This window comes from Rosa rugosa, chromosome 3 (assembly GCF_958449725.1).
Source record: "Rosa rugosa chromosome 3, drRosRugo1.1, whole genome shotgun sequence".
NCBI classification, from domain to species: domain Eukaryota; kingdom Viridiplantae; phylum Streptophyta; class Magnoliopsida; order Rosales; family Rosaceae; genus Rosa; species Rosa rugosa.
This window is the reverse complement of record NC_084822.1, coordinates 1,056,232-1,069,272: the sequence shown is the minus strand read 5'-3', so window position 1 is coordinate 1,069,272 and position 13,041 is coordinate 1,056,232. Positions and strand designations below refer to the sequence as shown.

At 40.3% G+C, this 13,041-nt stretch overlaps 1 protein-coding gene and 1 long non-coding RNA gene across 5 annotated transcripts in view; both read right to left on the bottom strand.

Annotated features, from left to right (window-relative positions):
- LOC133739951 (uncharacterized) overlaps nt 1-13,041 on the bottom strand; it is a 63,661-nt gene that overhangs the window by 23,293 nt on the left and 27,327 nt on the right. The window lies entirely within an intron of this gene.
- On the bottom strand, nt 4,434-8,502 carry LOC133741290 (pentatricopeptide repeat-containing protein At1g71420-like). Of its 4 annotated transcripts, none has more exons than XM_062169227.1 (3): nt 5,358-8,502; nt 4,881-5,108; nt 4,434-4,772 (listed from the first exon to the last, which is right to left on the bottom strand). In XM_062169227.1, the coding sequence occupies exon 1, from the start codon at nt 8,340-8,342 to the stop codon at nt 6,072-6,074; it is 2,271 nt and encodes a 756-aa protein (XP_062025211.1). In that variant the 5' UTR covers nt 8,343-8,502; the 3' UTR covers nt 4,434-4,772; nt 4,881-5,108; nt 5,358-6,071. The 4 variants fall into 4 exon arrangements, with proteins under 4 accessions (XP_062025211.1, XP_062025210.1, XP_062025212.1 ...); XM_062169226.1 differs by having other exon boundaries at nt 5,362-8,502; XM_062169228.1 differs by having other exon boundaries at nt 4,881-5,582; nt 5,753-8,502.

Below are 13,041 nucleotides of genomic sequence, written 5' to 3'. Positions count from 1 at the left end.
CCTCACGGCGCCGTTCACCCCCAAATCCGGCCATCCTTGGCCGGCGCCGCCTTCCCCCTGCGGCCTCAGGGTGGCATTGACGCCACCAAGGCTCCTTTGTCTCCAACTTTTACTTCTAAAGTCACTTGTGATTTTGTGGCTCAACCAAAATCATCATTGGTTGCTTCTAAAGCCCATCATTCGTTCTGCAAAGCCTGCTCTTTAGCAAAGTTAGGATCGAGACCATCCTATGCAAAGGACACCAAAGAAAATATACCATTCTTGCAAAGAATCCAAGGTGATATTTGTGGACCTATTCAACCATCATGCGGACCATTTCGATATTTTATGGTATTGGTTGATGCATCGACACGCTGGTCACATGTCATGCTATTGTCCACAAGGAACGCTGCATTTGCTAAACTCCTAGCACAAATAATTAAGTTACGGGCTCACCACCCTGATCATCCTATTAAGTCTATAAGATTAGACAATGCTGGGGAGTTTACATCAAAAACTTTTGATGAATATTGCATGTCCATTGGGATTGATGTTGAACATCCAGTTCCTCATGTTCACACCCAAAATGGTCTCGCAGAAGCCGCCATTAAACGACTACAAATGGTTGCTCGAGCATTGGTGATGCGCACCAATCTCCCTATTTCTGCTTGGGGCTATGCAATATTGCATGCAACTGTGCTTATTCGTCTGAGGCCTACTGCCACTCAACCCTTCTCTACGTTCCAGATGGTTACTGGGTATGAGCCTGATGTCTCACACTTACGCATATTTGGGTGTGTAGTTTATGTGCCTATTGCGCCTCCACAGCGCACCAAAATGGGTCCTCAATGACGATTAGGCATTTATGTTGGATATGATTCTCCAACGATTATCCGCTACATAGAACCCTTGACAGGCGATCTCTTTACCGCTAGATTCGCGGATTGTCACTTCAATGAGACAGTCTTCCCGTCGTTAGGGGGAGATAAGAACATCAATGTTCAACAGGAACGACAGGAATTGTCGTGGTTTGTCCCCACTCTGTCTCATCTTAATCCCCGAACCGCACAGTCCGAAATTGAAGTGCGGAGAATTCTTGATCTTCAGAACGTAGCAGAATCGATGCCTGATGCGTTTTCTGATATCGCTAAAGTGACGAGATCACATACACCTGCTGCAAACGTGCCTGCAAGGATTGAAGTCCCTAAAAGTAGAGGACATGACGCCAACTCAAGAATGCATGAGCATGGCGCCAATGACTTTATGGCTAGGCCCACGGCTCCTGCCAGGAAGCGCGGGAGGCCCATAGGTTCGATGGATTCTCGCCCAAGAAAGAAAGCGAGTTTGGCACAAAATAATCCATTAATCATCTATGTGAATAATCCATCTCATGAGAATATTCCGGATTATGGTTATGTCCAAGAGACATCATTGGGGGACGCTCCAATGTCAGAACCAACTCCAGAGAATAGAGAGATCTCCATAAATTACACTAGTGTACATGAGATGATGGATAGAAATTCTATGGCGATTGATGATGCATTTGCATATCATATTGCAAAAGGAATTATAGAATATGATGATATCGAACCTCGCTCTGTTGAAGAATGTCAACGAAGAGCAGATTGGCCTAAATGGAAAGATGTGATCCAGGTTGAATTGGATTCACTAACAAAGAGACAGGTATTTGGGCCTGTAACGCAGACACCCCCAAGTGTAAAGCCTGTTGGCCATAAATGGGTCTTTGTTAGAAAGCGTAATGAGAAAAATGAGGTGGTAAGATATAAAGCCCGCCTTGTGGCGCAAGGTTTCTCACAACGCCCTGGAATCGACTACGAGGAGACATATTCTCCCGTAATGGACGTTATAACGTTCCGCTACCTTGTTAGTTTGGTAGTTTCCGAAAAACTTGACATGCAGCTTATGGATGTGGTTACAGCATATCTCTATGGGGATCTAGATTCAGAGATATATATGAAGGTTCCAGATGGACTTCAATTACCCAAATCAAGTGGCACTAAACCACGGAGCGCGTTTTCAATAAGATTAAAACGCTCACTATATGGATTAAAACAATCCGGACGGATGTGGTATAACCGTCTAAGTGACTACTTGATTGGGAAGGGATATATTAACAATGAAATATGCCCATGCGTGTTCATTAAAAGAACAAGTTCCGGATTTGCAATCGTAGCAGTTTATGTCGATGACATGAACCTAATTGGAACTCTAGATGAGTTGAAGGAAACTGCTAAATACTTGAAATCCGAATTTGAGATGAAAGATCTTGGGAAAACACGGTTTTGTCTCGGTTTAGAACTCGAGCACCGTAGTGATGGGATTTTGATCCATCAGTCTGCATATACTCAGAAGGTCCTAAGGCGCTTTAATGAAGATAAAGAGAAGCCTGCGAGTACTCCCATGATCGGCCGTAGTCTTGAGCCCGGAAAAGATCCGTTTCGTCCAAGGGATGAGGACGAAGAACCATTAGAGGCCGAAGTGCCCTATTTGAGTGCAATAGGCTCATTATTGTACTTAGCTCAATGCACAAGACCGGATATCTCATTCGCAGTAAACTTGTTAGCTCGACATAGCTCTGCGCCAACACGCCGCCATTGGATTGGTGTAAAGACCATCTTTCGATACCTAAGAGGTACGATTGATATAGGCCTATTCTATCCCTACAGAGAGAAAAGGAATGACGGAAAGTTGGGATCGGACCCCAAAAGGCAAAACGCCCCCGTCCATGGAATGGCCGCCGGTCATGTTGCCGCCGCCGGCGCCACCGCCGCTCATGGTGGCCGGCGTCCTCCTATCTCCCTCCATCAAAACGACAATGATGTCTTGATAGGTTTTGCTGATGCAGGGTACCTCTCTGACCCTCACAAAGGTCGCTCCCAAACAGGTTATGTCTTTACCATGGGAAGCACTGCGATATCTTGGAGGTCTACAAAACAGACTCTTGTTGCTACTTCCTCAAATCATGCAGAGATTATTGCTCTACATGAAGCTGTACGTGAATGTGTATGGCTAAGGTCTGTAATTCGACACATTCAAGGAAGTTGTGGTTTGAAATCTACCACGGATGAACCTACATGCATTTATGAGGATAATGCAACTTGTATTGAACAAATGAAGTTAGGTTTCATCAAAGGCGACAACACCAAGCATATATCGCCTAAGTTCTTTTATAATCAGCAACAACAATCACTTCTAAAGATTGAAGTAAACCAAATCCGATCAGAGGATAATGTAGCGGACTTATTCATTAAGTCGTTACCTAAATCCACCTTCGAGAAACATGTGAAGAGTATCGGATTAAGAAGGTTATCCGAACTCCTATGATTGTAGCAATCAGGGGGAGATATCGACATCAGGGGGAGTTACTCAGTCTCGAAGGATCAAGGACGTGTTGCACTCTTTTCTCCTCCTCGAGTTCATTTTTATCCCACAGGGTTTTTCACTCGAGCAAGGTTTTTAACGAGGCAACGGATGAAGCGTCGCCACCAAGTTTGAGCGGCACAAGGGGGAGTGTTGAAGGATATTGACACTTAGTGTGTCTAGTCAAACTAGGATAAGTTCTATAGTTGTAATAGGAGAGGTTTCCTACTCCAAGTTAGAATAGGAATCCTTGTACTCTTAGATTATGCACTTTGTAATCCCTATATATAGGGCTCCTATTCTCTATAATGAAATACACTTCTCTCATCAATCTCTCTCAATACCAATATACTTAAACAGTCACATGATGCGCTGGATAGTCCAAATTCCCCACAAACCAAGACCAAGGCATATAAAGATTTTCAACAATAATTGATGATGGTTTTATTTATTAAGTAATTATATTATATTCTGATATTCATGACAGTCTCACTAGTTTACGTTTAGCTTAGATGGTGTCTTTGACATGATATCAAGCACAGGAGGTGTAGGATTGGTTTGCAGACCATACGTAAGCTCTTGTAGCGGTGATAACTAGGTCGATCACGTACGCCTCATATGCCACTCGCGTGGAGTTTTTAAGCAGTCGAAGAAGGCCTAAAGATGGCCAGCCGATACGACCTTTTGCTATAATGCTTCACCGGCACTTGATTGTGCGAGCCTGGGTTTTCTAACATGTTGAGGGTGTGTTCTTTCCTAACTGAGAAGAGTCGATACTTCAAATTCTTCTTTGATCTTGGAGGAGGTAAATACTAAACTGGTAACCTCATTCCCTATGTTGACAGAAATATTGTTAAACCAACTTGATCTCAGTATCAATTAAAATCCTGATTGGTTTATAAATTATAAGAGACTCTCCTCACAAGGGAATGTGCATTAATTCTAACCAGGAGAGTTCTCTTATAGTGTAATTTTATCTTCTTTTTCAAATTTTTTTTTATTTTTTTCAATAACTTTGTTGAACTTCAACTGTTCTTGAAGTTGAACATGGCCTCCACGCTTTGTTATGGTCGAAGCTTCAATATACGAAGACACTAGATACAGAATTATCACTTAAATGAAAAGCTCTGTTTGTTATCTTGTTTTTCTTTTCTTTTGTTATCTGACAATCATGATTGCAGCTTACTGCAGCGTTTTATTACTTCCTTACCAGTCTACCCATTGTTTAGAGTAGCTAGACGATCCTTTCCCAAGGGTTTGCTTAAATAGTCATCCATGCCAGCCTCGAACATCCTTCTTCTTTCCTCGCCTGGTGTATGAGCTGTGAATGCAATGATCGGAATGCAAACATGGTAAGATTTCTCCACTTTCCTCATCTGCCTTGTTGCTTCAAATCCATCCATTTCTGGCATCTGCATGTTAATTTCAACACCAAAGTCACACACTGACACACATGTATACGAGACTACAAACAAGAATATCTAACACGCAGGTTGAGTATATAATGTTTAGTTCATTACCTGACACACCAGCATGACCATTAATTCATTACCCGAATTCCATAGCCCTTTTTTCTTTCCTTTTTTTCTCTGTACTGCAGTGCGCTAGAAAGAAAGAGGAGCAGAAGCCACCGGCTTGTTGAAGAGGGAAAGATCACTCCTAAATGCAGCCGTGATCTTATATACGATACCATCAGACGCGCCCCTCGCAGTAAAAACTCTCCTCTCCAGTGGGCTCGTTTCCTTCAACTAATTCAAGCGATTCAGTCGGTAGGAAAGTTATCTCACAGAACATTGGATTATATACAAAACCTCATGAAAAAGACAACGCAAAATCGAAAGTCTAGTCCTTTGCTTTGTAAGAACTGCTAGATTCAAAGGGCAAGGTAGAAAACATTTTAACAAATGATATATCATTACTCAATTCCAACTCATTCATACTTTCTTAATACCACGCACATGCACACACATATTATCTACCAAGAAATTTAAGGGTACCTACACCAAGGTCAGTCCCTTGTCCCGAAGCATGATCTGATGAGTAAGCTTTCTCAATTAACCGTAATGGTTTCTGCTACTATACATATCAGTACCACCTTCTGCTGCTTGCACCAAGTGATGGAACTTCGAAATAAGTCACAGAGGGCCACCATTTGTACAGTCTCTTCCTTATTCTACTTGGGCATTCCAAAATACAAGCAATGCAATAGCTGGGCTTCAAATCTAAACATTGGATTAACTTGATTACTTTGAAACAAATCGGAAAGTTAAGTAATAATGGCCTTTGAACACTAGTTGCTTGGATTATGATAAAATTTCAAGCAAGATGAGCTACTTTGGCTTTTATTGTGCACGTAACAGATAAATATTTGACATCAAAGAGGGCTACCAACCGTTTTCTGGTAGTTTACTGCTCAAAATCTACTCTACAACAGTCTTTCTAGCCTCGTAAGGAGGAGCTCTAGGCTCATCACCATCTTCCTCATCATCATATTCGGTGATGTAGTATGATCCAATTCTCATGCTTTTTCTTAATTTCAGGCGCATATAATATTTGGAGAAACAAAGGCCTTAGAGCTCACGCTATGAGTACCAGCCAGGGAAGTTCTGCATCCTCCTCCTCCTCCAGAGGTGCAAATGCATATGAGAGGCCTGATAATCTACTCGTACTTATTCATGGCATCTTGGCAAGGTATAAGCCTTTGTTACTGCTTACCAGTAATCATTGCAAGAACATATGCCATCTTTAAAGTGGTGGAAACGGTTTGAGTCTCTCACAACAATATCCTTTTGAAGTAGATTTGATGCTAACTTCATGAAGTTATGGCAATCGACGCATACTCTGATATTCTTCATTATTTTTATACCAGCCCTACCGCAATGTAAACTGCTTTCATTCATAATGGCAAACACTAAAGCTAGCTTCTCACTATGATGGTACAATTGCTCCTCTTTGTGCTCCTCTTCCACATCATGCAAGGATGAGCTTGTATCTGGAACATAACCAATTTCCCTTAACCGTCCAATCAGTTCTTTTAGTTTTCTGCTTATAAGATTCCTTTCTGGATGGCGTCGGCCTCCAGAGGAGAACTCATGCACCTGATTTCCGATCTCAACCCAGCTTAATCCAGGTTCCTTCTTCACTCGAGACCCTTTCATTTCCTTCCTAATTAGGCCCGCTTCACCAAAGTTTCCATCAGAGCTGTATATGTTTGACATTTGTACATAAACTAATGAACCCTCTGGAGCCAACTCCTTCAGTCTGTCAGCTGCTAACTTGGCCAACTGTGTATTTCCATGCTTCCTACATGATCCAAGGAGCGCACTCCAAACTACGGAATCGGGCTCCATTGGCATTCTACTCACAAGCTTCTCAGCCTCACCAACTCGTCCCGCTCGACCAAGAATGTCAACCATGCATGCATAATGATCACATAGAGGTACAATTCCATATCTCTCAAGCATGGAGTCAAAGATTCTGGTTCCCTCTTCTACCAGTCCAGCATGGCTACAAGCACAGAGGAGAGAAACAAAGGTAGCAGAATCAGGTTTAATGTCCATTTGTGAAAAAAGCTGCAGTGCCTCTGCAGCTTGTCCATACAAGGCATAAGCCTTGAGCATTGTGTTCCACGAAACAATATCACGAAACTCAATTCCATCAAAAACTTGCTTAGACAAGGAAATGGAGCCACCCCGAGCATAGGCATGGATCAAGGCGTTTGCAAGGACTGTGTCACCCCCAAACCCACCTTTAATAACTTGAGAATGAACCGCCGAGGCATGGCGCTCGGTTGCAAGGCTTGCATAGGCTTTTAAAACAATTGAGAAGGTATACCTGTCTGGAGCTAAATTCTCCCTGTGTAATTGACGAAAAAGGAAGAGTGCTTCTTCAGGGTCCCGCTCGGAAAATATTGTCATAATGCCTGTCCACGCTACAATATCCCGATGACAGCTTGTCTCAGAGAAAAGCCTGCAACAGTCAGCAACATCCCCTCCAAGATCTGAATAAGCTTTAACTAGTGCAGTGACCACCTCAATTCCTAATATAAACCCGGTTTTGATAACCAGACAATGCAGTTGATAACAAAACTTAGTGACCACTATATCATCAATGCCATTTACTCCATTCAAGGAAGATAAGACGCTGAGAAGTGTGGCACGGTCAAAGTCAAGTCCATCAACGTGCATTTGTACAAACAGATCGATAGCTTGAGCTCCAAGTCGACGACACTGAAACCCTGCAATCATGGAATTCCGGGATATAAGATTCCGGGATTCCATGCTTGTAAACACCTTCCATGCCTCGTCTCTACTAACATCAAACACACCTCCATGATCACACACCTTGCTATACATAGTAATGAGAGCATTCGCAACGTAAAGGCAAGCATCCAAAGACATTTTCAAAGCGAGGGCGTGTACCTGCCGGCCATGTCCACCATCACTATCGGCACACGAACTAAGCACGCTGGCAAATGCAAACTCATTCGGGAGGTAATGCACCAACATGGCAGCAAATAAACGAAAACAATTGTCAGCTCGACCCCGCTGTGCGTACCCGGAAATGAGAGCGGTCCAGGTGACGAGGTTTCTTCTAGGCATTTCATCGAACAGCTGGCGGGCATGGTCTAAGTAGCCAAATTTGGCGTACATGTTGATGAGGTGGTTGGAGACAAAGAGGTCGGGATGAGGAGTAATGGGGTTGTGGGCAAGCATGTAATTGTGCAGAGAGAGGCCTTGTTGGAGGGAGTGGTGGCGAGCGCATGCGTGGAAGAGAGTGGCGTAAGTTTGGTTGCAGTGAGTTTGAGTTGGTGGCGGTTGAAGAGTGTAGAAGAGTGAGAGCGCTTCGTTGAGTTGGCCGCGCGTGGCCAGGGCCCTTACTTCGCCGAGAAGATTGTTCGTTTGCAGGTTGAGGCTGGGAGAAACCGGATGGTTGATTGAGGTCAAGGTTCTACGAGACGCGCGACCACATGGGCGTAGCATCACGCTACAGGTTGTTGGCCAGTTGGGTGTGTCACTTGAGCTTAATATAGTTGGTTTGTTTTGGACACAGTGGGACTCAATGGAAACCTTGCACCAAGTTTTGAACCCCAAAATTCTAGCAATTTCAACACTCTGCGCAGTATATATTGTCCTCGTTGCCTTGGCAAAGGCTTCATCAAGGCCTCGTTTGGTTCACAAAATTGAGGACTCAAGAAAGGACTTTGTTTGGTAACCACAAACTCCGGAAATACTTTCCTGACAGAGGGGAAAGTAGGGGGAAAATCATTCCACGCAGACCCATGTGATTGATTTTTCCTTCCCATTTCCTAGCATTTATTACAAAAATTTTGGACAATAATACCCTCTCTTACATAAAAAAATTGGTGTATTTTTGAATTTTTATGATGTTGTTTTTATTTTAACATAGAAGGGTATTATTAAAATATTGATATTTTTACTTTCCTTTCCTGCACTAACCAAACACTGGAAGGAAAATCAAATGGTATTTCTTGAATACTCTCCCTGCTTTACTAAACAGAGGAAAGGAAACCTGACAGGAACTTTAGTTTTCCTTTCCTATGAGAAAGACAAAAAGAATTAATTTCTCTTTCGTAAACTAAACGAGGCCCAAGTGTTTATGGTGATGGTACTCTTGATACTTGGAACTCTTTACTTACACGTATCAACAGATTCAACACACAGTTAAACTAATTAATGACGTGCAACCCAAAGCAGTTGATTCAGGTGTTGCACATATTCCAATGACGTGTAAAAGCGTTAAATATGCATCTGATGAGAGAAGTAGCTCAAGTACAAAATCCCAGTCTTAGAAAGTTGACTAATGCTTCCAGGAAGGCAAATAGTAGCTGCATGTTTAAGTCTAGCCAAAAAAGAAAGAGGGTAACCAAGCAGCAGCCAATATCACTGGGGATTGCTCCTTTCTTCCAATACTTCCGTTGCAAGACACATCCATGATGGAGGAGGCAAACATCACATATATGGACAATTCGAAAAAAGACATAGATGGCAAATCTTGATATTGTTCAATTGCATGATGACAAGAAATCAGAAATCTGTTTTCCTCTTTCACGCTATTCTAATTAATTCAACGACTCCGGTCACTCCACTCGACAAGGCTTGAGTGAGTCTGAGACATGAACCGATTGAGAAGCTAGCTAGCTTAGATGGGAATAAATTAACATATATAATAACTAAACCCATGCGATTATCATTATTTAGGACAATTTACTTTCTTCACAAGTTGTTCACTTCAGAATGTCATTTTAGGAGACTTCTCTTACAATGCAACTGATGATCAACATTAGATACAGAATTGAACGAAACTTGCATGAAAAGCACTGTTCTTTTTTCTTTTCTTTTGTTCTCTGACAATCACGATTACAGCTTCCAACAATTCTATCACTTCCCTACAAGTCTATCCATTGTCTCGAGTAGACGATCATTTTCCAAGGGTTTGCTTCAATAGTCATCCATGCCATGTTAAACTGAATGAGCAAATCAAATCCCACGATCAATTCACAAGAACATAAACACACTGAATATTAATCAATACCACATGAACCAAAATACAAAATTTAGTAGCAAACCTTCTTCAGTGTTGGGAGCCATTGCAGTAGCACTAAACGATCTTGACAACGAACACAAGTTGATCTTCTCCTCAGCTCTGGATTCAAGCTCCTTTATACGGTGTAGGACTTAATGCTTTTGTTACAGAGAGAGCAGGGACCAATACCATCTATATATATATATTGGTTAATGATCCTAAGAATCCTCCCATAAAAGTGTTTCTTAGAAACCAAGTCACCAACAACAAGGAAACCTAATGCAACACTAAATCAGATTACAATGTAATCCAACAAATGGAGTCCTAACCTATGAGCTGATATAATTGTCTCAATAGGTTTCTAGGTATTGTACTTAGCTTACAACTCCTTTTAATGAATCAAGTCATAATCCAATTTGCATTCTGCATAATAGATGATGATAGGTCCACTTTACTTCTAACATTCTCCCACTTGGACTATCATTGTCTATTCACAAACTGAATCAAAACAATTTCCAGAAATAGCTGAAGTGTGCACTGAGTTATAAGTGTACCTCTAAATCCATTCAACTCTATCAAAATGCATAACCATTACAGGATCAAGAAATAGCCATGTTCAATTGAGCATACTCATGCTAGACCACAAAACAACAGTTTCTGCACTTTACATGAATTTAAACTTAATGTGATGCAATCAAATAACATTATATATCATACTGCAATTGTTATTTGACAACAGTCCAACCTAAACATTTTGAATATCAAAATCACAATGCAAACACAATTTTCTTTACACTCAGTGGATCAATGTTTGCTTCTTACTAAATATATGCATATATGACAATCCACTTGATAAAATAAACGAACTGATAAATTGTACAGCAACAATAAATTTATCAAAATAAATAAAGATGTCAAACCATTAACTGAAAGGGTAAAGCTATGGTATGTTAACATTTCTCATACATCAACTATTTTTACTCCTCTAAGGACTCATGTTATCACTTTGAGGACTAATATTACTATTTTCAGGACTCGTAGAGTAAACTAAAAAAATTTACCACTTTAAGGACTCATGTTACCACTTTGAGGACTAATATTACTATTTTGAGGACTCATGTGGTAACTAAGAAAATTTACTACTTTAAGGACTCATATTACTACTTTGAGGACTAATATTACTATTTTGAGGACTCATTTTACCACTTTTAAGGCAATTGTATGCATGTCATACGTTAACACATTGTAGAATTTTCCTAACTGAAAAATACCTCATTTTATTAAATCAGAGCATGAAGTACAAGCATTTTTGTTACATAACTCAAATCAGAAAATCAAGAACTAAGTCTAGATAAAACTAAACTGGAAAACAATTTTCTCAAAACATTTTGCTCCCACTGAACTTAAGCATCTTGAAAACTCGACAGAATTCCCATATTCTTGGAATGCTCCTTAAAGGCCTCTACTGACAATGCCTTTGTAAATGGATCAACAAGCTGGTCACCTGTCTTGATTCTAGAAATCTTAACTTCACCATCTTTAACTCTCTTCCTGATACTGTAGAATTTCAAATCTATATGCTTAGAGTTGTTTGAGCTTTTGCTATTCTTACTGAAGAACACAGCAGCCTCATTATCACAAAACACTTTTAAACTTCCAATAACAAGATCACTCAACACTTTAGTTTCCAAAATAAAGTTTCTAATCCATAAACCTTCACAAACTCCTTCATATATGGCTTTCACTTCTGCTTGCATGGTGGAAGTAGCTATCAATGATTGCTTCATTATTTTCCAAGCTACTGCACCACCTGCTAGCATATAAACATAGCCACAGGTTGACTTCATAGATGTAGGATAATTCCCAGCAAAGTCAGAATCTGTAAAGCCAACTAATTCAAGCTTTTTCACACGTTTATACACAAGCATATGATCTTTAGTCCTTTGCAAGTACCTTAGAACTTCTTACCAGCTATCCAATGCTCATGTTCAGGATTTGACTAAACCTGGACAGCATTCCAACTGCAAAAGACAAGTCTGGCCTTGTACAGACTTGTGCATACATTAAACTCCCTACTAGCCTAGCATATGGCACGGACTCCATTTCACTTTTCTCAATATCAGTTTTAGGACACTGATTCTTGGTTAGTTTATCTCCCTTAGACATTGGAACTGAAGGAGTTGTGTCCTAAAACAATCATTTTGATGAAATTATTATTAAGGGCAAGTTTATTGTTCATTGCTTATATTTAATATTTGATTGAACAAGGTCCAAGGAATATGAGTTAAAGAGAAAGTAATCTAAACAGTTAGATGTGTGAGACCTTTACTCTTTCACACTCTTATCCTAAAAGGTTCCTAGTCATAGGATTATCACTTAGACATTGATAATCCGGAAAGACTAGCACATACTATGTATGCTCAATACGGAGGATGATATGTCTCTTGTCATTTGTGTAGAGACACTAATACAAGCATGTGGGTGCTCTTAACTTAAAGAGTACAATGAACGCGATCATTAGAGTTCTTGTATGGAGTCTTACTTACATGTCAAACTTGAACTCTAAATTGCAATAATATAAATTAGTCCTTTGACCTGAGACACCATAGTTGTCTTATGACTGAATTGATTATCTCTTGATGATGTAATAATATTGTGTCCCTTAATGGATATAATAGATGCATTCATTGATATAATCAATTCGGTCATGGAGACATGTGAGTATACAATAAGGAATCTCTATCCTTAAGTAAATAAGGTGTATGTTCAAAGATGTGATTCAATGAGTCTTTGGCCAAAGCATTGAATGAGATTAAAAATGAGTTTCTAATCACACTCTAAGAATCACATAAGAATGAAAAATCACATCAGAGGATTCACATATCAATTCCATAACCCGATGATGTGATTTAGAACATCGTGTTAGAGAAGGACCGTATTGTATTGTAATTCCAATTGAATAGGTTCTTTGTCATTCTACATTAACTAGGGTAGTCATGATATGTTGCAAGACGTCACTCATGACTTGTGAAGTCCCCGAGGATTAATAAACATTTATAATCCTAATAACAAGGGAGAATCAAAAATGGAGTTTTTGATTCGTAAACAAAATAGAATGGTTTCTATAAACTTCAC